Source organism: Nestor notabilis, unplaced genomic scaffold (assembly GCF_000696875.1).
Source record: "Nestor notabilis isolate BGI_N333 unplaced genomic scaffold, ASM69687v1 scaffold1116, whole genome shotgun sequence".
NCBI lineage: Eukaryota > Metazoa > Chordata > Aves > Psittaciformes > Psittacidae > Nestor > Nestor notabilis.
In genome coordinates, this window is record NW_009934033.1 from 42,464 (window position 1) to 68,795 (window position 26,332).

A 26,332-nucleotide genomic window follows, 5' to 3' on the forward strand; every position below is an offset into this window, starting at 1 on the left:
AGCTGAGCCGGTGTTTTGTAACGGCCAAGAAAAACCCAAATTACCAGCTTCCAGACCTGAGTGAAGCATGGATGTAACACTGCCAAGCCTGAGTGTTTGAAACACTAAACCAGCTGTGTACAATTCTAGGGTGTCTTGAGTACAGCTATTCTACATCTTAAATAAGCCATTCATGGCTAATTAATGGTTGGTTATATCTCTGATAGTTCCATGTTACATTTTGTAATTATTATTGCTTATATATAGAAGAAATACATGTGCTTTACTGATGTATACATTTTTTATTATTATAGACTGATGTGGTTTATAAATTTTATACACATACATAGATATATTTCTATTGAGTTGACCAGATAGCAATCAAATTCCTGCACCTGCAGCTTCTCTGTCCTCCAGTAAGTATATATGCAAAACATCATTCTCAAAGCTTAAAATATACTTTTAATACAGTGGTATGAAATATTTGGCAGTTATGTATAGGCCAGTCAGCTAGACTATCAGAAAAATATTCTATGTTAAACATATTCAAACATTTGATCAGACATTTTTATCCCTGGAGCAGGAATAAAACCCCACTGTGGTGGCATAGAAAAAGCAGTCATTCAGAAGTCTTTTATTCCTGGTATTTAACAACATATTCTCAGCTGCCTCCGACTGAGTGAAACACAAAAGAATGCTCCCAGCAACAAGCTGTACCCAAGAATATATTAGACAGGGACTATGCTAATGTAGTATTAAAATTTGCTTACATTCCCACATAACAAGGAAATCTTGGAATTATAGCTTCAGTTCTGCTCTGTCTTCCTTTATTACTACAGCTTTTGTGGTTCAGTTATCCCTTGGCAATTCTTCACTGCCTTAGCTGCATTTCAAATATATGTACTACAAAATCACAGCAGATGAAAGCAATGGAGTGATCTTACTTGTAAGGACTCCTTTGGGGATTTCTGCACTGCAAAGGGGCCAGGCTGAGGGAGTTTGGCTTTAGTAGGGAATGAAATTCAAATATTCAATTTTGCATAAGTGTTTAAATCCCTAGCTCTGAATATTAATAGAAAGGCAGCTGCTTTACTTTCTATGTTTATGGTGTAGTAATATGTAACATTACAAGTACTTGACAGTGTTACTGAAGTTTATCTAACTTCCCACACATCCTTTGCAGCATAGCTTATTCTATGTCACTCAGATGTCAGAATCACAGAATGGTTTGGGTTGGAAGGGACCTTAAGGATCATCCAGTTCCAAACCCCCTGCCATGGGCAGAGACACCTTCCACTAGACAAGGTTGCTCAAAACCCCATCCAGCCTGGCCTTGAACACTGCCAGGGAGGGGGCAGCCACAGCTTCTCTGGGCAACCTGTTCCAGTGCCTCACCACCTTCATAGTGAAGATTTTTTTCCTAATATGTAATCTAAATCTACCCTCTTTCATCTTAAAGTCATTACCCCTTGTCCTGTCCCTATATGTCCTTGTAAAAAGTCCTTCTCCAGATTTCTTGTACCTTTTTAGGTACTGGAAGCTGCTCTAAGGTCTCCATGAAGCCTTCTCTTCTCCAGACTGAACAAGCCCAGCTCTCCCAGTCTGTCTTCACAGGGGAGATGCTCCAGCCCTCTGATCATCTTCATGGCCCTCCTCTGGACTCATTCCAACAGGTCCATTTCCTTCTTATGTTGGGGGCCCTGAAAACTGAACGCAGTACTGCAGGTGTGGTCTCATGAGAGTGGACTACAGGGGGAGAATCACCTAACCTCAAACCGTTGTCCACGCTCCTTTTGAAGCAGCCCAGCATATCATGTCCAAAGACATGTAGAGCTATACTTGCTTTGTAAGAAAGCATAATCCTCAATAAAATGTGAAGAACTTGCTCTCAGGCCACAAAACCACCACATTATCTTCAGTAGCTGGCGAAGGTCCAGGAATCCCACATTTCCGGGGAGACAAGTAGCGAAGACCAATAGAGGCATACACACTTGACTGTTTAGGAAAGCAGAATTAAGGCATGGACCGATTTGGTCACCTCCCACCTACCTGTGGATCAGGTATTTGGGTTGCAGCCTTCCCTTGGAGTTGGTTCTACAGGGTGCTTGCAGAGCTACAGCCGTGTTGTACCTCCCTCAGGTGCCACAATGGGCTGCACAGCTGCTAGCTGCCACCAAGGCTGTGAGCTGGTATGGCTGTACTTAGGGAGAGCCACACTTTCAGGGATGCCTCTTTCTCACATGTCCAGTTCTGGTGTCCCACGGCAGAGCATGAACCCCGCAAAACGCTGTGTGACTTGCTCCTTTCTCAAAGTCAGCCGAAGCCTAGGAAGCAAGCCCCTTCTGCAGGCAGGAGTTCCATGGAGACACCATCCTTGCAGGAACCTGAACCCAGATTTTTCCTTATCTGGGCTATTCTCATCACCCAAACCAGCTAAAAGTACAGGGCCAGCTAACACAGTAAGTGAAAAAGAAGATTACGGCTTTGAGGGCCATGGTCCTTCCTTGCTTCTGTGGGTCTCCTGCTCCAAGCAGAACAGCAGTAGCATGTGGTCTGCAAGGAGACAGGGAGGAAGTTTTGGCCTATTTCTTTAATATAGCATGAAATCCCTGCATGTGCTCAGGAACAGAGGTGCCTGCAGAAGAGGCATTGGCTATTTAAGGTCTCACCTCCATGAGAAACTTAATACTTTATGCTGGAATTATAAAGTACATATTTCTAAGGACCCTTGTGTGACCTTGCAACATTTGAACTGGGCTGAGGGTTGGTGTGGAGGATTAGCTTTATTCCAATGTTTCTCAAACAAATACACTTTCCCAGAGCAGCAAAGAATTTATGTTACTTCAGAGGCAATCAGGCTCACAGAGCCAAACAAAATACAGTTGTGGTTATTGATTTTGTCTGAAGTAAATGGATCCAGGCCAGAAATGGGATGCCCTATATACGTATGTTATTGCTGAAGACTACAGTATGACCAACATAATCCAAAGGGTCTTTGGAAGTCTTTTGGGTTTAAAATATTTTTAATGTAAAGTTTAATCCTTTATACTCAGATGTGCACAGGGAATATAGGCATCATAAGGCCTGTGCCTCACTTACTGATGTGAAATACTAAAGGATTTTTATAATATTTATTTCCCTTGAAAAGAATTTTATACTTCAGGACTTATACTTCCTGCCCTCAGATATTTCTTTTAAATAACTCTCCAATATTAAAGTTTATTTAAATTATATTTTACTTTTCGAACACTATTCTTTGACCACTTTTTAATACACTTTAGAAAGTCTGTAGAACCTGAACCTTCAAATTCTAAACCAGAACTAAACCAAGAATTTCTATTTTTGACTGAGATATTCTTAGCTGGCAGTCAAAAAAAACTCTGAGGTCTTTAATATGAACGAGCACTATAAAAAAACCCCACCATTCTTTCAAAATAAGTTAAAAGTGTCATGAAAGAAAAAACATGTATTGTTTTGATCAATAGCGCAAATCATCAGAAAAATTAATCCAGTAATCTGCCTATTTTGGAATACAATCCAAACATTTTAGAACAGCCTGAATGAACTATTGTCTTTGTGGGGTAGTCACTGGCTACCTGAAAACAGAAGGTCCCCAAGGGCAAATGTTGGCAACTGCGGTTCCATTTTCCTTACAAAAACATAAAACTGACAACAAGAGGAAGAAACAAATACCCTAAAGCTCATCACTTTCTCTTTCTTCCATTACAAAAATAGGGTTTGGAGATTGTGAATAGCATTATATGGTTTCTCTAATTTGGAAGATGCTTTGCAGGGGAACACGGAGATTTTCTCATCTTAAGACTTTGTCAAAAGAGTACTACATGTTATAATGTGACCACTTTACACTGGTAAGGAGGTAGGTAATTAAAATGTAATTATTTCCATGCTCGTTTAGTTTTTTGGCAACATATGAAAACAAGCTGATAAGGAAAAATTGACATTAATTAGGCATTCCTATAAATGCTATTATTTTGCAATAGGGCTTTAAACCACTTACTAACACTGGAATGAATTCCAAATTAAAGCTGTATTTTTAAAGATAACGTTATTATTGTTCAAGAATAAAATTGTCTTGTTGGAGATATTATGGGAGTAACTGCAAAATGCTATTTAAAAGTTATTACCCTGAGCCTGGTTTTGTAAAGACAGGGAATTTCATGAACTTCAACTGTTTAGCATTTATCCAAAATTTGAGATGCCTCTATTTACTTTAGAGAGAGCACCTCATCAAGTGGGCTGTCTTGACTCTTGTAAGAAACACAGAAAAGAAAAATCACATCATGCCAAGTTGTGGAGTTGTGTGTCAGAGAAGTGGGGTTTCCTCCCTAGCACTGGCTTCTGATCCTCCCCAAAATAACATCCTAAAGACGCTGTTACATTGGGCCATTTTATTTACCAAGTTGAGAGCACACCTGTCTCATTCCATGGGGAATATGAATGCTTTAATACCCCTCTGAACAGCAGAGGTACAGAGGAGCAAAAGGAATAGTGGAATGATAAGAGCAAAAATATGTTATTATACTGAAAATTTGCTATTTCATATATATCCTTCCCTTGCACTAGGAAAATTTTAGCTCACTATAAGCAGCCCTCACCAACTCATTACATAAAATGCAATCAACTTCATTAAAAATACGAATAATCTTTAAATAGACTTTGTGTGGGAAGTTAACATGATCTTGATTTAAAGAGCGTCATTCAGTGACATTCAATTTTCTTTATGAAGAAGAGAATCCCCCCCATGAAGCAAAGAAGAAATAACAGCTTAGGAATTCTGATATACATAATGCAAACAGTCTGTGTAGTCCAGACACTGTCTTGATGGAACTTGAACTGAACTATGTTTCAACACAGATCTTCACAATTCTCCAAATAATAGCATTTACTCTGATAGTTCTATTAGGGTTCACATGAAAAGTCCTCAGGCATATTATACTGAACATATTATGATGTCTCTTAGTTAAAACGTAATCATAAATGTGAGATAACTGAAAAGCAGGCATGGTGAAAGTCAAGAGCCAAACCATGTTTGCAAAATACAAGCAGGATTTATACTAAAAATTTTGGCTAACAGGCAATTTAGATTTTATGAAATGGCCTTTACTCATAGGTATTTTCTCAAAAAGGTAACAAACAAAAGTGTTTACCTTGCAGATCCTCTGATTATTATTACTGACACTATCATGATCACCAATACTAGAATGTTTACTTTACAACAAAATATTTTGCATGATTCTAGAAGAGAAGTAGACAGTAATGATAGACCAAATATATCATATTTGTCTGGGTAATCCCATGATTTCAAGTTAAGATTAAGCACATCTGACTCTTCAAAGCGAACATACTCATAGTCAAAGACTTACAAATTCAGGAGAGAGGATTTCTATTCAATTAAGCTGGATTTGAATTTTATCTTTTCTATTGTTGCTTGCTAAATATTTACGAGAGGCTAGAATCCTATAGCTAAGGTCATCATAAGACAAAATAAAGTAGTTGAATTTGTATAAATTAATAATGGTATTAAATGTGTAATAAAAAAACAAGTTACTTTTTATGTACTTATTTAAATTAATGTGGTAACTCTTGGTCAGTTTGAGTTTTTTATCCTTATACCTTTAGGAAGTTATAGCTCAAAAATATTTTAAATGGATGAAATTTTCTCAACAAATTACAAAAATTATTCAAGAAAATGTAACAGTTGACGATAAATCAAAGAGGAAAAGAAGATTTTAAACGATATCAGGTTAAAAAAATTACCTAGTGAAAAACAAAATAGTAAAATTATATGCACAAATAAAGTATTATTGTACTACTACAGAGCATGAAGGCTCAAACAAAAAAAAAAAGTAAATGGTGTAGTCTGGATTCTTATTTAGTATTTATAATCTTGAGTCTTCTGTGATGTAATTAAAAATTTATGCCTTAACAGCATTTGTTAATCTAGGCCTCCACTCTCACAATTATTCCACTGACTTAAACTTTCAAATGTCTTCATGATTCTGAGCTTTAAACCTCCCCAAAAGTGTTTATTAAAAAAAAAAAAAACATCAACAGAAGTAATCTCCAATTAGTTAATCCATTCTGTTACGCCCTGCAGGAGCAAGCCCTGATCTGAATTTTTGTATGCTTTTGAGGTTTACCATTTATTTTGAATACTTTGAAAGTTTTCATTTGCGTTGGTTTTCTGCACGGATTGTTACACAAGATTCACAAAAAACGAAAAAGAAATAAGAATAAAAGATAGATAGAAAATAAACATGGTGCTGAAAGTGAGTATGTTCAGCAGCCATGGTGTTTTAACTTACCCAGATATGCTTTTCATGAGATGGAGAGAGATGAATGGAAAAAAAAGCACATAAATGTTAATGAACATATAGAAGCCCATAAAAAAATAAAAATCATATGATAGATAAAATAATACCACCATTATAACTACAGAAATCTTTCTTAACTGGCCTTTGAATGCTTTAAAGAAGTCAAATGTTCTTGTGAGGAACAGATGCATCTGTTGAAATGAGATTTTTATTAAACTGATGTTGGCTATTTATTAGGTACTGCTCAGCACGACACATCTTCCATCTACAATACATATTTGTGCCAGTAATCTGTAAACACAGTGAATGTGGAATAGATTTTCAGATCCAAGCATTTGTCCAGATTTGAGTTATAGAATAATGATTTTTGTGTAACACCAAAAATCCTAAAAATCCCAAACCTTTGGATTTAAGCAAATTACCACAGAGAAACAGTAAAACTGAATGGACAACAAACTAATGTTTACTTTTCTATGTGCACTTTGTTAATATTTTAGCAAAGTATCTTAGGGTAATCATAAATGACCTAGACTTCTTTTTTTCTTTAAATATGCATATTTCATGTACATAAATGACTATCACTTTTTAATGGTCATACTAACACTAGATTAGTAGCAATACTGGTACCAGTGATTTGCCCTCTAGGTAACCTACTCTTGCTATCATAATTGGAAACTATATCTGCAGGAGAAAGCAGGATGCCATCACTAATAATAAACGTTCTTCAGCGTCCTTTAATTGCCATCATAAAAAGAAAATTATATGCCTGAATGAAATCCAGACATCTCAGAGTATTATACTTCTATTAATAAGTGATTTATAGACATATAAAAATGCTTGGTAGAGATAGCTGTAGAAAACTTGGGGATGAAAAGTCTGTGCTCTCATAATAATTAAGAAAAGATTGCAGACATTTCAGCGAGCTCAGGAGGGTGTTGGTTTCAAGATCTTAAATTTTGTTTTCATGTATGTGAGATCAGCAGAAAAGCTGGGAGAGAGGAGCGAAAGCGCAATAGAGAATAGTAGATGGAAACAAATGACAAATTTATACACAGAAAGTTTAGGAAACGAAAATTCAGGAAGAGAAGAACAACAAAGGTATGCAATATAAATAAAGGACTAGAGAACTAGTCAAACGACTACCAAATCTGATGAAAGTAGCACTAGAATTGAATACGAATTGATGATTCATGCTCATTTAATACTGAGCTAACTACAAAGACTGAGTTGAACACCTTTGCTGGAAAAGCTTTTAATTTTGGACGTTCAGAATCTATTGAACCAGAAATCTCACTTCTTACATCTTCCTCTGAATATTCCTTTGGGTATGGGTAGAGAGAAATAAACAGGGGAATTAATTAGAATGCGAGTAATTTTCTGGCAGCTTTAATGAGTTGGCAGTTTGCAGTCGCTTGGGCAATAACGTATGGGACCTGAAGGCCATTGCAGTCTCCCTCATTATAGAAGCAGAGAATCAAGGAACATTCCTTCACCTCCTGAGCACCTTGTCTGCAGAATAATAAAATACAGCAGAAAAAATTGTATCTTTATATTTTAGCTTTTGCCTTTTCATCATCATTTTATTGAAGGAACATAATTTCCCTTAGACATACGTTAAACTAGAAGTTATGTTGAATTTTTTTCCTCTGTTGTGTTTTATCCATTATTCCCTTAAACCCTAATTCTACAGTTAATCTGACACGATATTTCATCTGCTGGAGGTCATTGTTTAGAAAGCCAGTTGCATGCATATAGGTAGATGTTTACATTTACCTGGAAATCCAAATTGCAATAGATAAGTTTATATTTGTAGAACAGTCAGGGAGTGGGTTTTGTTCTGCTTTTATTTGATAAAAAAACTTGCAACTTGTTAATACAAATGTCCGTTTACTTTTATGAGGAAAAGAATAAAAAAGGGCAAAGGATAAAAATAATATTCTTTAAAATACTAAATTATTTAAAAATGTGATTAGATATAGAATAAAATATGTTGTATCAATTTTTTCATCCTCAGAATAATCTGAATAAGGTTTAATAATCCTCTGAAGATACATACCCATATATCCTTACATGTATAATGCTAAAAAGGCTCCAAGTATCTAACATAATAGCAAGATATATTTTAGTACTGCAAAAGCTTTGACTTACTAATGATATGAAAGGTCTTCCAGTAAGTGTTCAAAATATTTGCTAAAGGAATTAAGTTTAAAAATAATATTCATCTTATGTTTGTCTCAAGGATTAGACAGCAATCCAGCCAAGACACAGCAGGCATTCCTAATCTCCATATCAGAACACTGAATACCTCTCCTTCCTCCACTGGAATGAGAAAACAGAAAATAACAGATACTGAACACAGTGTTGTTTTCTAGAAAGGGAGGAAGTACTAAAGATCAGTCTCAAAGCTACTAACAACATCAGGTAGTTTATCACAGATGGGGTAGGCAGGGAAGAAATCAAATAGAAAACTTGTATTTTCCTTAAAGATTCAGTAAATAAAAGATTGGGGGGGGGGGGGAGGGAATCTTTACATCACTGTAAAAAAAAAATCATGTACATTTAGGATATAATGGCATTTAATAAGCATTAAGTATGCAGGAACATTAGATGGATGGCACAGAAAAAGACCTTAATTAATCCAATTGGATTAATTTTTCCAAAATGTCTGTAATTAGGAAAACCATTAAAACCAGCTATTTGTATACTGCAGAGGACAGAGATTATTTGTAGTCACAAATACACTATGACAAATTCTAATTGCAGTTGCACACATAAAACCTAATTAAAGGGGCGCTGTGTGGATTCAAAAGCACCTAAATGATAACTATGATGTTTCAAACTGTTATTCCACAGAAAGATCTGCCTAAATATTTTTTCAAGTAGCCTGTTGACAGGATCCAAACTAAGGTTTGCTTGTAAAAAAAAAATGGAAGTCCTGATGTTCTGGGGTTTTTTACTCATTTTATTCAAATGTGGATTCCACTACACAACGCCTACTTTTTGTGACTTTTCTCTATCATCTTCCAATTTTTGAAGGTTATATAGGAATGAACACCAACAAAAGGACTGAACCATTATTAGGAATTTGTCAAATTTATCAAAGGAACTTAGAACCTTTATCATTCTTTCTTTTCCAGGTAGAAAGGAAGAAGAGTCAATACTGTTCTCTTCATATGGAAGTTACTGCTGTTTAATATATACATTACTGTAGTCAGCTGAGACTTTAACAGCACTGCAATTCTTTCTGCAAGGTTAATTATAAAGCTGTGAATACTAAGAATGTCTTTTTACACTGCAATTTTACATATGAGAATTACTTAGGTCTTGATTTTACAAGTCTTTATTCAGGTACATGAGTATATGTATATGTCCTGGCATAGAAAAGCTTTTCTGCAATCCACTTGAAGGCAGGAGGCTATATTTGGCAAATAAAAACCTTTACCTGTGGAGTAAATCTCCTCAAAACAGCTTCATCGGAAAGAATGGCTTAATTTGATTTTCCTTGGAAAATATAAACCTCACATCTTAAGCTTGTTTTGGAAATGTGGAATTAATAGATTTTTGTCTAGATTCAAAACAAAATTGAAGAAAAAAGCAAAGCTAAAGCTCTGCTTGACTCATCCTGACACCACCAGATGATTAGGAGCGATAGCATTATGACACAGTGCAGTTATTTCATTGGTTATGAAGTAACAATTGGTATTCAAATGCTCATATTAATACACTGGGGAATTTATCAGCTTCTGACTGGAATCCTGTCAGTAAGATCCAGGCTAGCTGACTTGCATGCAAATATTTTTTTCATGGAGATAATTTGTATTTGGGATTGCTGAGGAGGTAATGGCATTGGTCAATCTCAAATTGTACTAGCAGCATGCACACGGTCAAATACACCTTTGTGTGGCATTCTAGGACTACACACCACTTAAATGTTTCTCAGCCCTTGCCTCTTGTTAGTGCCTTGCACAGGATGAAATAAACACACCCTGTGAAATATCAGTGACTATGACCAGTCATTACATACTGTTATGAACATAGAAGACTGTCTTTTCTTCAGCATTGTTGTGGTTTAGCCCATACTAGCTACTATGAAGAAAATTAACTCTATCATAGCCAAAAAAAGAACAAGCATGCTCCCTTCTTCAGGCAGATACTTATTTGCTGCTATATTGCATACTGTTGCAGATCAAATCAAACATTACATTTGAAAAGGATATGTATTACTGGCACTCAGAGCTATACTGCACTTTGAAAGACAAAGAGAGACTTTAGAGCTGAATTTGCCACTAATGAGGCTTTGGGTAAGGATGATTTGACATCATTCCTGGGCAAAATGATGGACAAGGAGAATACAACTGATGTTCACTAGGGAATTGTATCAAAAAGGGAAGGAAACATGGCTCTGTTTGTTAATAATATTTCAAGTTTGACTGAGTTCACTGTTAAAGAAGATTTTTATAAAGGGTTCATTATATGGTATTTTAGTGAAAAGAACAGTAAAATATTTATACAGCTTGTGTTAAGTGTCTTAATTTGCTACCTTAGATGAGGTCAGTGGAGATAAGCATTTTTAAGGGGGATACAGATTATTTGGTTTTAGGCACAGTGGTATCTACTCTTTTTCTGAGGTATGAATTGTTTTGTGGGACACATTCTAATCAATTTCTGCTGTCCCAGAAGGCACTATGCCTCTGTCCCAACCCTCTGTGAACCTTTATGAGTTGTGATAGAAACCGCACTGACCTGAAACTTCCTATGCTGGGTCCCAGCTTGGGCTATAATGACAATCCTAAGTGAATGCTAAGGCCAAGTTACTGTGCACAGCCATATCACTTGGTGGAAAAGACATCCATGAAGGATGGCGGCACGAACAGCCGGAATAGTGTATACACAGTCATGGAGAAATGGTAGCTGGAGTCCACTACAAAATTCAGAACTGGAAATTAGGCAACTATTTTTCACAAGAACACTGGTTAATCACAAAAGAAAAACAAATAATACAAAGAGAAAATGCTCCATTTTTCATTTCAGTGATGGGTGTCTTCTGGACAGTACACCTTAATCAAATAAAATTTATCATTTAGATGAGTGCTGATTATTTGAATCATTGGGGGGTGAAAAGTAAGGGTGACCTATAGGGTATCAGTGCCATTAATACTTCTAGTTCTAAACCATGAGTTTTCTTGAAGAAATTACTCATTAGGCAAACAGGCTCTGAGAGTCAGACAAAAGGCAGAAGACATTATATATAAAATATTTTGTATAGAACAAGCCAAGTGGAATATAAAGGCTAGTTTAAATAATAAAAATTCAATTGTTATTTTTTGTCACACCACAGCATCACTTATTTTCACCAAATGATGGAACAACATCCTAAACGCTTTAAATACCCCTGACATTCATTTTTTGTTTTCTAGGCCTGCACACTCAATTTACAAATAGTAAGACTTAAAAAGTTTTAATATTAACTAGAGCTGCTTAATATTTGAGAGTAAAGATCTATGGATGAGTCAGGAAACTTAAGTTTATCTTTTCAGATTATTTTAGGAATATGCTGGGTTTAATTTAAAGATTTTACACAGCTTCCTTGATTTCTCATTCCTAATAAATCTACTGGAATCACCAAACATTGGATGAATAGAGACTCTTGTTTGAGGTTTATAAATGCCTAGCATACCACTGAGGCAAACTGTTAATTACATTTTAATGATGCCTAAGCAGTCAATTGAAACTGAAAGAATTACATCTAAATAGCATCTTCTAAGCAAGAAGCAGGAAAACATTGAAATAAGTTAATGACACGATAATCACCAGAGAGAGAATTGGTCTCCAGAATTACCATATTCTCTCACGAAACTTTTCTGAGTGAAATGTATTATTCAGTAATTCATTCTATGCCTGTAAATTGTGCTAAAATACTACCACATGCTGCAGTGTGTTTGTAACTCCATGAGGGCAGAGAACAGTGCATGTGCTGGCTACTCAGGGAGCAGGTGTCCAGGGCACCTAGTGGACCATTAGTACCTATTGGCTGCAGCAGCTGGCAGTTCAAAACATCACACTTCTTTATCCCTGAGGTAGGGGCATCCTTGCTGAATTACTGATGAGAATACATTAGAAAATATAAAATTAGAAATTTAGTATTTTAAGGTATTTTTAACTTAAGAGATTAATTCAAGTGAAAGAAATGGATAACATTTTAAGGAATCCATCCTTTCATAATAACTTCTATCCAAATTTAATTTACTAACTCAAAGCTAATTGCAAACTGGTGAAGTACTGCTCACAGAACTCATGTGTTGATCACAGTGATGAGTCAGACCTCTGATTTCATGTCAAGGGAAGGCTCCTTGCTTTCCTGCACTAGAACTACGATTGAACTGAAAGAGAAGTTCACTGAATTATTAACAGTGCTGAAAGCCATTTCACTTGATTGACGTGTAAGAGAGAATCTCAAGTTCAGTGTGTGGCATTATTGCTGGTTTAAGAGAGAAAGGAATTGGCTGCATAAGGAAAGATTATCCAGACCTAAAATGTAATACAAAGGAGCGCCTCCCTGCTTTAGCCTATGCTTCATTCTTTTAGTGTATCTGGCTTTCTTGGGGGTTTATGTCCTAATCTAAAATTAGCAGTAGAAATCCTTACAAGGTGAAGTACTTTGCTCTCTCTGTTCCAGCAACTGAGCTTGCTATCTCTGCAGGGTTTATAGGGCAATTTTATTTATCAGTAAAACGGAATCAAATGCTTGGACTTAAATCTTACTGCTACATCATAAGATAGAAAATTATTCTCAGACTTCTGTTATTACCTCTTATGAAGACCTCCTACACATTAATACCATCCTTGTTGTTACACAGCATAATATTCTCATCTGCATCACCCAGGTCAATAATCTTGCAGCTACTATTAAGGCTCTGCTTCCAGAGGGAGTTATGCATTGTGCGTATAAGTGTTGGCAGAAATAAATCTGACCTACTGAGACAAACTTTCAATTTAAGTGGCTTTCTGGACTCTTTCAACTTAACACTTTCTGAGGCAAGACATGCAAATACAAGACTGCATTTTTTACAATGGATTGTTAATTCTTTTATACCCTATTGATTGCTTGGCTCCCTGATCACTATCATAATTCACTAGATACCCGTGTATATCTCTAACACAAAATGTTACATATTTCCCATATTACATATCCTGTACAACTACGTAATATATACAGAAACCATCAATTCTCATGTTAACCTTTCTCTGATAATAAATGAGGAGTATTCTTAAAAGCAGTTGTAAGGATTCCAAAGTGAGAAACTATGAGACAGACAAATCTAAAGGAACAGGAAAAAATTAAAAATTTTCATGACATAGGCATATAACATGTACTTAGGATAAATAGTATACATTCATAAATTCAGACTAGATGAATAGTCATATACATAAAGGAAAGATTACTTTCCTTCCAGCAGAGAACATTTTGATTATATCTAATTCATAAAGAACCAAGGACACACAGACACAGGAGAAAAAAGGAAAGACTTGAAAAGCAGAAAGCATGGAAAAGTCTGTTTGTGTGAGATTAGACATAAGTATAATAACAGATTACTTATACACCTACTATTTCCAGACCCAAAACTTGGTAGGCACTCTCATATCTCGAGTTGTCATGTCAGGTATGCAGTAGTATGTGTCAAGTCTTAAGTTAGTTTATCCAGTTTAAAGAACTAACATACGAGAAAATGAACAAAGTGAACACATTTGTCCCTTCAAAGGGATTTCAATACTGTGATACCTTCAGTCCTCAGAGCTGGAAGATAAATAGCGACTTCAAAAAATAGGCTGCTGAAAATTCACTTATATTCTTTAGGAATGATAATGATGGTATCAGAAATGTTTTCTAGGTTTAGCAAAAAAGCACAGTAATATAATCTTTCCATCCATATTTTTCTAAATGATTAATGACTGATAGAAATGTATAGATAAGAAATATAAGGACAAGATTCATCAATTAGTATCCCTGTGAATGTTATTGTGAATTTCTTAATTGAATTTAAAACATTTCTTCTCTCTTAGCTAGCACAATGACTGCTTCTCTATCTTTAATTGCTAAATTGAGGCTGATTTAAACGAAACACATTTTTACATTACATGGATATTTACACTTAGAGTTGCATTTTGTAGGAGCTTTATATGAAAGTAGTGATTAAAAATACTCTCTATATAAATTTAAAGAGAAGCTGAAAGACCATCCCTAGATTCTTTGGATTAGAATTGCAAATTCTCTTGAAACTTTGCAAAGGAACACTGAAAGACTGAAAGAAACTTGAAATCCCTGCAAATTTAAAAAATGAGGCTTTCAGAATCCAAATAATAGCACTAAAGTTAATGGCTATGGATGAAAAATAAAGCTGTTTGTTTACAGAATGAATTTGCAGTCACTTTTAAGTACCATCTTTTTTTCTCTGACACCCTCTAACTACACTGGAACTGTGATGCTGCCAAGCGGATTCTTTTGTGCTTGTAGCTTTATTTTAATAGCTCTCTGTAGCTGCTGGCAGCTGCTATGAGTCAGTGTACTGGTTTTACAAGGAGTGGCACCAAAGACAGTATTAAATTATTATGTGATTTATGTAAACCAAAAGCTAGGTTGTCATCTGCTGACAGGCAAAAAGAAAGTGAAGCTGCTAGGGTTTATGGGGAGCCTTTGACTTCTACAGACAGAAATAATCATGTGTTCAGTAGGTAATGCAAAAAACAATCTTTCTTTACCTTCTGAAAATAATTTATCTATGTAGTGAATCATTAAATGCCTACCTATTTTTAAAAAATTACACGGAAGGCAAAAGGAATTCATGACAATGTGAAACAGAAAATGTCTCTTTCTCATAAACCTACATTCTTTCACAGATGAAACAATACTGTACAACTGACAGACTGAATAGTTTTCCCTAATGCAGCTTTAAAACTTTTACACTGGAAAAAGACTGTGCTAAGTACTAAACTGCTATTGTGGATGGTCTTGCTTCTCATTACACATATATGTAAAAACAACACAAAACTTGACATTTGAATCAAGTTTGAGCTAATGAAAGCCACATGAAAAAAGTACTCACTTTTTCTTTAGTCTTCGGTCCTTTTCTGCTTGGGTTCCAAGTTTGCCTAATCCCAGAGATTCCTGAGCTGCTGCCTCTGTTTCCATGTAGCCTCCTGGAAAACAGAACAAAACAAGCCCCATCATATTTTCCCATAGCTCTTTCCCAGTTTTTCCCATTCTCAACACTTCAATCTCCCTCCCACTCATCACTATCATCTATGTTTGTTTCCCTAAACCATGACATCTGGTGTTTGTGGACAACATCTATCACCTACAGAAGTAAATTCTGACAAGCGTTCGTTATGTGGATAAGAGTGGAACTAGAGGTAAAGACTGTTTCATCCTCCTTGTGTTTAGCAGAAATTTATGAGAAGAGTACTATATATCTACTTTTCCTGTTTTTCCTTGCTTCATGAAGATCAATCTCACAGTCCTAAGTATGCAACGCACTCATTGTTTTTTAATCTTAGTTGGGAAACGTACAAATGAAAGGGCCTTCTCAAGAGAAGTAAAAAGCCTCCTAGGTCTTCCTGGATGTGCTCATGGGCACCTAATTCCTGTCAAAGGCATGGGAACTTGAATAACTTGCACAGAGCAACAAGGAAATCTTTCAGTAAACAAGGACACCTGGACCAATAAGATCATATTATAAACTAAGGACACGACTGCTACTGTATTATGAGCATGGATCATACAATAGATCACTAATGTAACTTTGCCACTGCAGAAGCAGAAAGATGATCTGACTTTTTTATCGCTGCCTGGACTCAAGGAAGAAGGGACCTGCTTATGCTGTCAGTATATTCTGGCTCCATGCTGTCCTCTCATTTGCACAGGTATGTGTGCAGACTGGGGCTGGAGCACTTCTTTGAAGGCTGTTTTCCTCCTGTGCTGCTATTCAGAAGGCATGTAACCAGCACAAGAAGGAAGTCAAGATATAACTGTTGGTGCTTGTCCTGGGTTCAGCTACAGCAGTCATTTTTCTCCTTCTTAGTAGCTGGTGCAGTGCTGTGTTTTTGACTTTCAGTCTGGGAACAATGCTGATAACACCAATGTTTTTAGTTGTTGCTAAGTAATGTTTACTCTGACCAAGGACTTTTCTCAGTCTCATGCTCTGCCAGAGAGGAGGGGAAGCCAGGAGGAAGCAGAGGCAGGGGAGCTGACCCAAAACCGGCCAAAGGGGTATTCCATACCACAGCACGTCATGCCCCGTATAGAAACTGGGGGGAGTTACCCGGAAGGCCCAGATCGCTGCGCGGGTCGGGCTGGGTATCGGTCGGCGAGTGGTGAGCGGTTGTGTCCTTTTCCCTTGTTATTTCTCTTATCATTATTATTGGTAGCAGTAGTGGTTTGTATTATACCTTAGTTACTGGAGTGCTGTTATCTCAACTCGTGGGAGTTACATTCCTTCGATTCTCCTCCCCATCCCTCCGGGAGCGGGGGGAGGAAGGAAAAGAGGGGGAGTGAGCGAGCGACTGCGTGGTTCCAAGTTGCCGGCTGGGCTTAAACCACAACAGTGCTTGACTCCATTTGACAACGACAATTTCTTATTTCTCAGCTAATTGGTAGTGAAAAATTGTTGAGTGGATGCTGGCATAATTCGGAAAGCACAGTATGAATTAAAATATTTCTATTTTAACCATAAAATAATGCATAAATGCTATACAGTGAAACAGCATCTCAGTTTTTTACAAGTCATTTTTACATGCAAGTAAGAACAAAACTTATTGCTGCATCCTGTTTATGATGTTAACTTAGAAAAGCCTGGGTTTAAGCTATCGTTTCAAAGCTGGTGTATTTTTAACACTCCTGCTCATCTAGACAGAATTTTTCTTTACTAAAGAGGACACTACTTCCACAAGTCTCGTGATGAGAACAATGCCTCCAATCACAAATGCAGAAAACATGAACGTTATACTTTGCTTTACTCCATCTGCCTTCCAAAATTTTACAGAATATCTCACAAAATGTTTCTTGCTGACTCTCAAGTAAGTTCTTAATTTAGCAAATTGCACACCTTTCTGGGAGAGCCACTTGCAGTATGCCTTAATAAATCTTTCCCAAGAAGTCGGCCTTTGCATACACCATACAGATCAGCTTGCCTGGGCAGGGCTGTAAAACCCTGCAATGTATTGGGTTTTTTTAAGGATTACATTATTTAAAATGTAATCTGGGAAGAATATGTGTTTAGTGTGGTATTCCCCAAGTGGAAAAGTTTACAATCAAACAAATAAATAAAGAAGTAAAAAAAAAGACACCCATGGTCCCTATAATATTCCTTTTCCCTCTTCCCTTAATTGAAGAAATCTTGAAGAATCTTGAATCTTGACTCTCAGAAAGATCTCCTAAGCCATGAATTTGAACACGAATGGTTTGTCAGAGGTGGTAAAACTAGCAAATTATAAAATAATGAAACTTTGGCAAGTTTAGCAGTGGAAAATTAATCATTTCAGAGCTCTGCAGGGAATGCAGAGCAAGGAAATCTTTTGGGTGGTAATGTGGCTCTACTGAAGTTCGTGTTAAAACTTTGGAGGTTACAGTATTGCTTCTTAAATATGACTATATATTATATGTGATTTTAGAGATATTATAGAATTAGATATGGAAATATGATGTGTACTTACATTGTATAATATTACTTGGATCCCTAATATTCTCTGCATTGACATGAACTTTTAAAGTGCTCTTTAAGCATAATTGTGTGCATGTGCAAATATACATATATAAGAAAACAAATTAATGTTTCTGAAGCTCAAAATTACATTTATTACTTCTTTAATATTTGATGAGCTATTGAAGAAAAGTTATTTTTCATATTAAAAATTATAAGTAGTATGTATCTATATCAAATTAGAACGTTTAATTTAAGTAAGGAATTACATGAGATTCCTTTATTGATGTTATGTAATAAATTTAGGTTGCAAAAACCATACAAATATCTTGCAGTGCAGTAATGATAGGGCTTACTATCTTGATTTCTGTGATACAGTAACTTACTATAAATAGAACTATTAATTATACAGCTGCACACGTAGCCTACCTGTCATGGAATTGCTCCAAGTACTACCATGATTGATATTGTTTAAATTTTGTTTGGTCTTTAAAGTACAGCCATGAATGAAAATTGGCGCTCAGTAGTTGGTTTTCTTTTGATATCTTAAAAATTAACACAAGAAAAACTATAATTCAGGTGCCCAGTGTCATTTCAATTTCTAAAAATATTTTGCACCTCCTCTTTGTTCAGTTAACAGTCCTACTGTTAATTTTATAGATGCCTGTAAACCTAGTTTGGTTAATTAAAATGTGAATTACACTGAAATCTTTTCTGTTTCATTTAATTGCAAATCTTCACTAATATCTTTCTGTGATTTCATTAGCTATTGTTGAGAATTACAAATAAGCTTTATGCAACTATACATATGTCTTATTACACATGGTGGGTATTATTAAGAAATTAGTCTACTACCAGATTACATTGCTCCTGTTACTACACCTTTACCCCTGTGTTCCTGAGTTACTGTGAAACCACAGATTATTATGCATAATCCACCAGTATTAATAGAATTGGTTTTATGGAATGTAAACGTGAATTAATAATTCACTATGAAGTTATAAAATTTTCCATTAGTGCAGACGGTGACGTATAGGTGTATTTGAAAGACTCATTTAATAGATTCCGTAATACATTACACTATTAAAAAGATTGAATAAATCAGCTTTATTCTTCCCATAGTGGGGAAAAAAGGAATTTAAAGTATGATTAGAATTTTTGTTTTTTTCCCAAGAACACAAAGTTCAGGGAGAGAGGAGAAAAGTTGGAGTATAAATGGAGAATGCTCAGTTATTTGTTTTTGATACTTTAACCTTAATGTAACCTTATTTTATTCTGCATGATTTTAGTGATGAGTTTGTTAGTTGTGATAAGGACATGTTTTAATATTAATTTATTTTTTAAATTTAGGTTTACATATTACAGACCCTTAAAATCCTTTTAGAGGTGTTATTTGGTCACCACAGCAGTAAAAATTTAGTGCCTCACAAATTCATATTATGTGACATCTTCCTAACTAAGAAATAGCTAATATCTCTATTTTACTGACACATCTATTCCAACTTGATGGTTTGTTGTCACGTGTATTCATACTAATATTAATCTAGCTAGATCAGATAGACTAGCAGACCGCAGCTAAAGATGTATTATTTGCCCATCTGGGCATGCAGACTATGAGCCTTTGCTGAAGACTGTCATTTCACCTTCTATTGCTTATGCTACCTGAGGTAATTAAATAAAGTTATGCTATGACTTTTTTTTTTTTTAGCATGTGGTGTAGATTTTCCCATGGAAAATCACAGAGGAAAATTTTTATCATAAATGAATTAGACTAAGGTCTTAACAGGGGAAAAGGGGAGAAGTAGTAGAAAGAAAACAAAGCATTGCCGTGAGCAGCATAGGTAATTGAAAGAGTATGGTGAGGACATTCAGTGACAGGCACTAGCAGACATCTATTGACACACTGAAATCTGAAAAGCAACCACACTTACTTCCATATCACATAGCTACACCGCTTATAGCGGTTTATTACTTACTATTTTCTCACCTCCTCTTTATTTGGCTATTTGAGAATACACTGTTAGCACTTCTTCTACCCTAATTCAAGAAATTATTGAAGCAGTAGGTTCAGTGAAGAGGATGACTCTAGTAGTTTGTGCCAGAAGTCTCCTTTCATTTACATTACAGCAAAGTCAAGACAAATACAACTACTGATAGCAATGAAGTTTAATGGAAAAGTTCTGCCAGACAAAACAGGAAAATAAGCAAATTGGAAACTGAAGAGCAGCAAAATTAAAAATGGGAAAATGACTGTGAAATGGTGATGTTGGTTTGTTACCACTAATTCCTTACTGAGCTGTCCAAGACGAGCCTTCTCTTTTTTACCAAACAAGCGTCCTATCGAAGACTTGATTCCTTTCTTCTTGGGGGCTTTGTGCAGGGAATCCTGGCTGCTATTGACACTGCCAAGACCAATGCTTTCTTGCTCCAATGAAGCAGGCAAGCTACTACAAAATGATAATAAAGAAATGGAATAAATAACATGGCAACATTTGCAGGTAAGATTTCACTTTTTTTCTGAGCAGCTCTGCAAACAAATTGGTTATACTTTAGTAATGATCTCCCAACAAGTGAAACAATCACGTCATCTTCTTTAAACAATTTAGCAACATGTAGGGCAATAAAAGATCACCTTTTGTCCATCTGTCTGAATGAATCTCACTTGAAAAAAAAGGATGAAAGTAAATAAATATTTTTAATTTGCCAAGAAAAATTGATGAAAAACACAGGAATCCAGGAGGTTCCTGCAAAGCACTGATGATAACTTTTTGACACAGGTGGTGGAGCAGTCAATGAGAAGAGGTGTGTTGCTGGACCTTATGCTAACAAAGAAGGACTGGTTGGGGATGTGAAGGTTGCGGGCAGCCTTGGCCGAAGTGACTATGAGATGGTAGAGTTCAGGATCCTGTGTGGAAGGAGCAGGGCAATAAGCAGGATTGTGATAAGCACCCTGGACTTCAGGAGAGCTAACTTTGGCCTCTTCAAGGACCTACTTTGTGGAATCCCGTGGGTTAGGGCTCTGGAAGGTAGGGGGGATCCAAGAGATCTGGTTAATATTCAAGCATCACTTCCTCCAAGATTGATGCATCTCTATGAGTAAGAAATCAAGCAAAGGGGGCAAGATAATCTCCCAACAAGTGAAACAATCACGTCATCTTCTTTAAACAATTTAGCAACATGTAGGGCAATAAAAGATCACCTTTTGTCCATCTGTCTGAATGAATCTCACTTGAAAAAAAAGGATGAAAGTAAATAAATATTTTTAATTTGCCAAGAAAAATTGATGAAAAACACAGGAATCCAGGAGGTTCCTGCAAAGCACTGATGATAACTTTTTGACACAGGTGGTGGAGCAGTCAATGAGAAGAGGTGTGTTGCTGGACCTTATGCTAACAAAGAAGGACTGGTTGGGGATGTGAAGGTTGCGGGCAGCCTTGGCCGAAGTGACTATGAGATGGTAGAGTTCAGGATCCTGTGTGGAAGGAGCAGGGCAATAAGCAGGATTGTGATAAGCACCCTGGACTTCAGGAGAGCTAACTTTGGCCTCTTCAAGGACCTACTTTGTGGAATCCCGTGGGTTAGGGCTCTGGAAGGTAGGGGGGATCCAAGAGATCTGGTTAATATTCAAGCATCACTTCCTCCAAGATTGATGCATCTCTATGAGTAAGAAATCAAGCAAAGGGGGCAAGATAAGCAAGGATCAAGCTCATCCTGCATGGATGAGCAAGGAGCTCCTGGAAAAACTCAAACAGAAGAAGGAAGTTAACAGAATGTGGTGAAAAAAGGGAGAGACTACTTGGGAAGAATATAGGAACTTTGTCAGAGTATGCAGGGATACAACGAGGAAGGCTAAAGTCCATTTGGAATTAAATCTGAAGGGATGTCAAGGACAACAAGAAGTGCTTGTTCAAGTACATCAGTAGCAAAATGAAGACTAGGGAAAATGTGGGCCTGCTGAATGAGATGGATGTCCTGATGACAAAGGATAGAGAGAAGACAGTTACTGAAAGTGTTCTTTGCTTCAGGCTTACTGCTATGGCCAGCCCTCGGGAATCTCTGACCCTGGAGGCAACAGAGAAAGTCTGGAGAAATGAAGACACTCCTTTGGTCAAGGAGGATCTGTTTAAAGATCATTTAGGCAGAACTGACAACCACAAATTCATGGTCCTTGATGGAATGCCCCCATGAGTGCTGAGGGATCTGGTAGATGTTATTGCTAAGCCGTTCTCCATCATCTTTGAAAAGTCATGGAGAACAGGAGAGGTGCCTGAGGATTGAAGGAAAGCCAATGTCACTCCAGTCTTCAAAGAGGGCAAGAAGGAGGATCCAGAAAACTAAAGGCCAGGCACCTCCATTCTTGGAAAGGTGATGGAACAGCTCATCCTGGATGTCATATCTAAGCATGTGGAAGAAAAGAAGGTTATCAGGAATAGTCAACATGGATTCACCAAGAGGAAATCGCACTTGACTAATCTGATAACCTTCTATGATTGAATGGCTGGCTGGGTAGATAAGCGGAGAATAGTGGATGTTGTCTACCCTGACTTCAGCAAGGTTTTTGATACTCTCTCCTGTAACATCATCATAGGTAAGCTCAGGAAGCATGGGTTAGATGAGGGAAGTGAGGTGGATTGAGAACTGGCTAAATGGCAGAGTTCAGATGGTTGTGTGTCCACCTACATCAGCGACTCTGTCTAGTAGCTAGCAGTGCTCCCCAGGGGTCAGTACAGGGTTCAGTCTTGTTCAATTTATTCATCAAGGTTGCTGATGATATGAAGCTGAGGGAGTGGCTGATACACCAGAATTCTGTACTGCCATTCAGTGTGACCTGAACAGGCTAGAGAGCTGGGCAGAAAGGAAGTTCAACAAAGGCAAGTGTAGGGTCCTGAACCTGGGGAGAAAGAAACAAACTCATGCACCAGTACAGGTTAGGGGTTGACCTGCTGGAAAGCAGCTCTGTGGAAAAAGAACTGGCAGACCTGATGAACAAGTTCATCATGAGCCAGCAATGTGCCCTTGTGGCAAAGAAGGCAAATGGTGTCCTGGTGTGCATTAGAAAGGGTGTGGCCAGCAGGTCATGGGAAGTTATCCTCTCTCTCTACTCAGCCCTGGTGAGGCTGTATCTCTAGTACTGGGTCCACTTCTGGGCTCCCCAGTTCAAGACAGGGGATCATATCAAGAGGATGGGCCAGACTCTTTCTGGTAGTGACCAGCAACAGGATAAGGGGCAATGGGCACTAACTGAAACACAAGAAGCTCTATCTGAACATGAGGAAAAACTTCTTTATTTTTGGGGTGACAGAGCACTGGAACAGGCTGCCCAGAGAGGTTGTGGAGACTCCTTCTCTGAAGATATTCAAAATGGGCCTCTGTGTGATCCTGTGCAACCTGCTTTAGGTGAAACTGCTTTGGCAGGGGTGGGGGAGTTGGACTGGATGTTCTCCAGAGAACCCTTTCAACCCCAACCATTCTGTGATTCTATGATTCTGTCTTTTAGCACTGACAAACGTTCTCAGGGTCATGCAAGAGACAAAGGATAAGGCTTTCTCTCTCATAGAAGGGGAAACAATTGTGAAGAAGCAGCAGGAAGAAATCAGTCATTTTGGAATAGTTAAACAACATAATTTGAAAAGAATAAGACTAGGTAAAACTGTGAAATACCAATTCCTATTACAAATATCTTACCTTCTGGTATCATTGTGGTATGAAGAAGGAAGAGTATGAGTCATTCTGATAGCTCTGGGTGTTGGAGGAGGAGAAGTTTCACATTTGATTGTGGCTTTATCTTCACGCCCATCTTCTTCAACTACTGCGATCTGGGGGAGAGAGACTCCATTGAGAGCAGATTAGCTTTTCAAGAAAGTTTCAACATACACAAATTTGTCAAGTGAACTGAGCATGCATGGTTTCAGGTGCAATTTTTTTGGCTATTGGGAAAGAGCAATTGTCTAAATATGGCAGCTTAAGGTATGTATTTGAAAGAAAAGAGATCACACTTGAAGAATAAATTAATTCATTTTATGCCAAACAGGTTGATCCAGTGAAGGTCTAAACACAAAAATAACCTTAGACATGAGCATGTCTCTTCATTAAACACGATTATTTGAGTAAACAAAGTTTCTCAGGGATGTAAGGGAGAAGGTAAATACAGACATAAATAAGACCACTCTCTCCATAGCTCGCTAACAGAATGGTCAGAATGCTTGAAAATAATCATGAACCAAAATTAATTTCATCACAGCATGTAATGATTTACCTTTAATATTATCTCCTTTAATGCAAAGATAAATCCCACAGTCAGTGCCAATTCTGTAAACAACTTTATATTGCTTGAGAAGATTTCAAGTAATCTCACCCTGGTTCCTTCAGCAAGAAAAATGGTCAAAATACGTTTGAAGGTAACTCTTTTGCATCCACACTTTTTATTTTTTTAGTTTTAAACTGCATTCCTTTACGTTTGTGCTCTAGAGGCTACTACTCCAAGGTACCACTGGTAAGCCTTGATTCTGTGACTTATCTGTGACGCCTGCAAGCCTTTCCAGGTAGAATTAACATGATTATGTTCAGGAATTGAATGAGAAAGAGCAGAGGGGATGCAGAAGCTGGCAAGGTTATCTGAATAGCAGAGGAATATGACAAATGTGCCCTCCCAAACTTAAAAACCCCCTATAGTGTCATACCTTTCTCCGATGTTTCCTTAGGTCACTTGGCTTAGGTTGGTAACAAAAGCAGCAACAACGAAAAAAGAATGATTAATAAATTTTGTTTGAGCATAACAACATGCCATACATTCATTCGTTTCACATTCAAAAGTGGAAAGCAGAAGTTTCATAATACCATCCATGTTATACACTTGCTGTCATAACATAACCCCTGACATATATGCCATTTTGGGAAAGCAGTTATTTTTTCTAAAGTTGCAATCTCCTTTATTTTCATAAGCTTAGCAAAGAATAGGACATTGCAAGCTTATCACAGCATTTTTTATTTTTGGAATTTTCATATAAATCTTTCCACTACCCCCAACAGAGATTTCTTTTATACTTATTTATTTATTTTGATTTAGTTTTATCTAATATTACAGATGTATTGGTGTCGCACAATATAAAAGTATAAAAACAAAATGGCATCAAAAATAGTATGTCTGAAAAAGAGGTCTTTCTTTCCAGTTATCCCACATCAAAGTGACTAGCATTTTCAGTCAATGGAAACAAATTCACCCATCTTCTGTACTGGAGCATTATTTGGAAGTAGAAGGCTGATAGAATATGTCTTGTTTGACCCCCTTTTCATTTTTATTTTTGTTAGATGTCTCACTCATTCAAAGTTGAAGACATTCTGCAGGATATATTTACTGCATGGACCCAGGCTGTGGAAACTTAGGCAGTACTGCTTCTCCACCCAACTCCTACAGGATTATTAGGCAATTTGTGCTCTAGAGACCAAACTTCTACAGAATATTTACCAACACAACGTTTCCACTTAGAGGATGTCTGATAGCCAGTCAGTGCCTGCCCCCAGCCAGTAAGGAGATGATACTCCACACTGAGCTCCTGCTGCAACAGTGCTGGGCAGAAGTGTCCTGAAATGGTTGATGAGGGTGAGCAAAGTTGTGGGCTGTACTGCTGAGCACAGTCAGGTACTCCTTCTACAGTTTATGATATGCTAAGATTTCAACTGCAACTTATGCCATACAGGCATACCCATTTGGGCGTTAGCAAAGCTAGAGCTGGATGCCAGTGAGTCCATGGCAATGAAGAACAGAGGCTATGCTGTCATTTGATATTTGAATCTGAAAACCTACTGACCCAAAGCCACTGTGCCCAAATTAAGACAACCAGGCCGTGCAGGTTTCTGCTGGAAGGTCAGTTTAACCATTGCCATTTATCTGTAGCCAGATTTCTTAGTTTAACTGGATAGTGAAATGGAGCCAATCTGCATATTCGCGAAGGTGCTGCTTTGGTGAAGTGGGTCTGTGCTGCCAACGTTTTCATTTCTGCTGTTCAGCAGTAGGAACTGGGGGCAGCACAGAATCAGTACTGCAGTCTGCCACAGCTGCCACCTCCCCTCTGCTGTCCCAAGAAGGCAGCAAACACCATGCCTAAACTGGGAGGGGCACAGTTGGATACCAGTAGTTTTCAATTCCCACGAAAAGGAATAATAATGCTAAATAATGGTAGACAGAAGTCCCTAGTCCCAGCTTAGCAGAATGAACAGCTGGGCTCCATTCCCAGTTCTTAGCAGCTGTCTTGGCTAGGAAAGTTAATTTCTGCCTTGTGATTGAGATCAAGGCTCATTTCCCCTCTGCTGAGGGAACCATTGCTG

General features: G+C 37.3%; 1 protein-coding gene across 1 annotated transcript in view; it reads right to left on the reverse strand.

Annotated features, from left to right (window-relative positions):
- The window catches only part of PPFIA2 (protein tyrosine phosphatase, receptor type, f polypeptide (PTPRF), interacting protein (liprin), alpha 2), a 66,103-nt gene that overhangs the window by 18,477 nt on the left and 21,294 nt on the right, over positions 1-26,332 (reverse strand). The window contains exons 11-14 of the mRNA XM_010017126.1: positions 24,688-24,717; positions 23,693-23,823; positions 20,300-20,454; positions 15,416-15,509 (exon numbers count right to left, since the gene is read on the reverse strand). Of these exons, the coding sequence (XP_010015428.1) occupies positions 15,416-15,509; positions 20,300-20,454; positions 23,693-23,823; positions 24,688-24,717 (410 nt within the window). The remainder of the gene's footprint in view (positions 1-15,415; positions 15,510-20,299; positions 20,455-23,692; positions 23,824-24,687; positions 24,718-26,332) is intronic.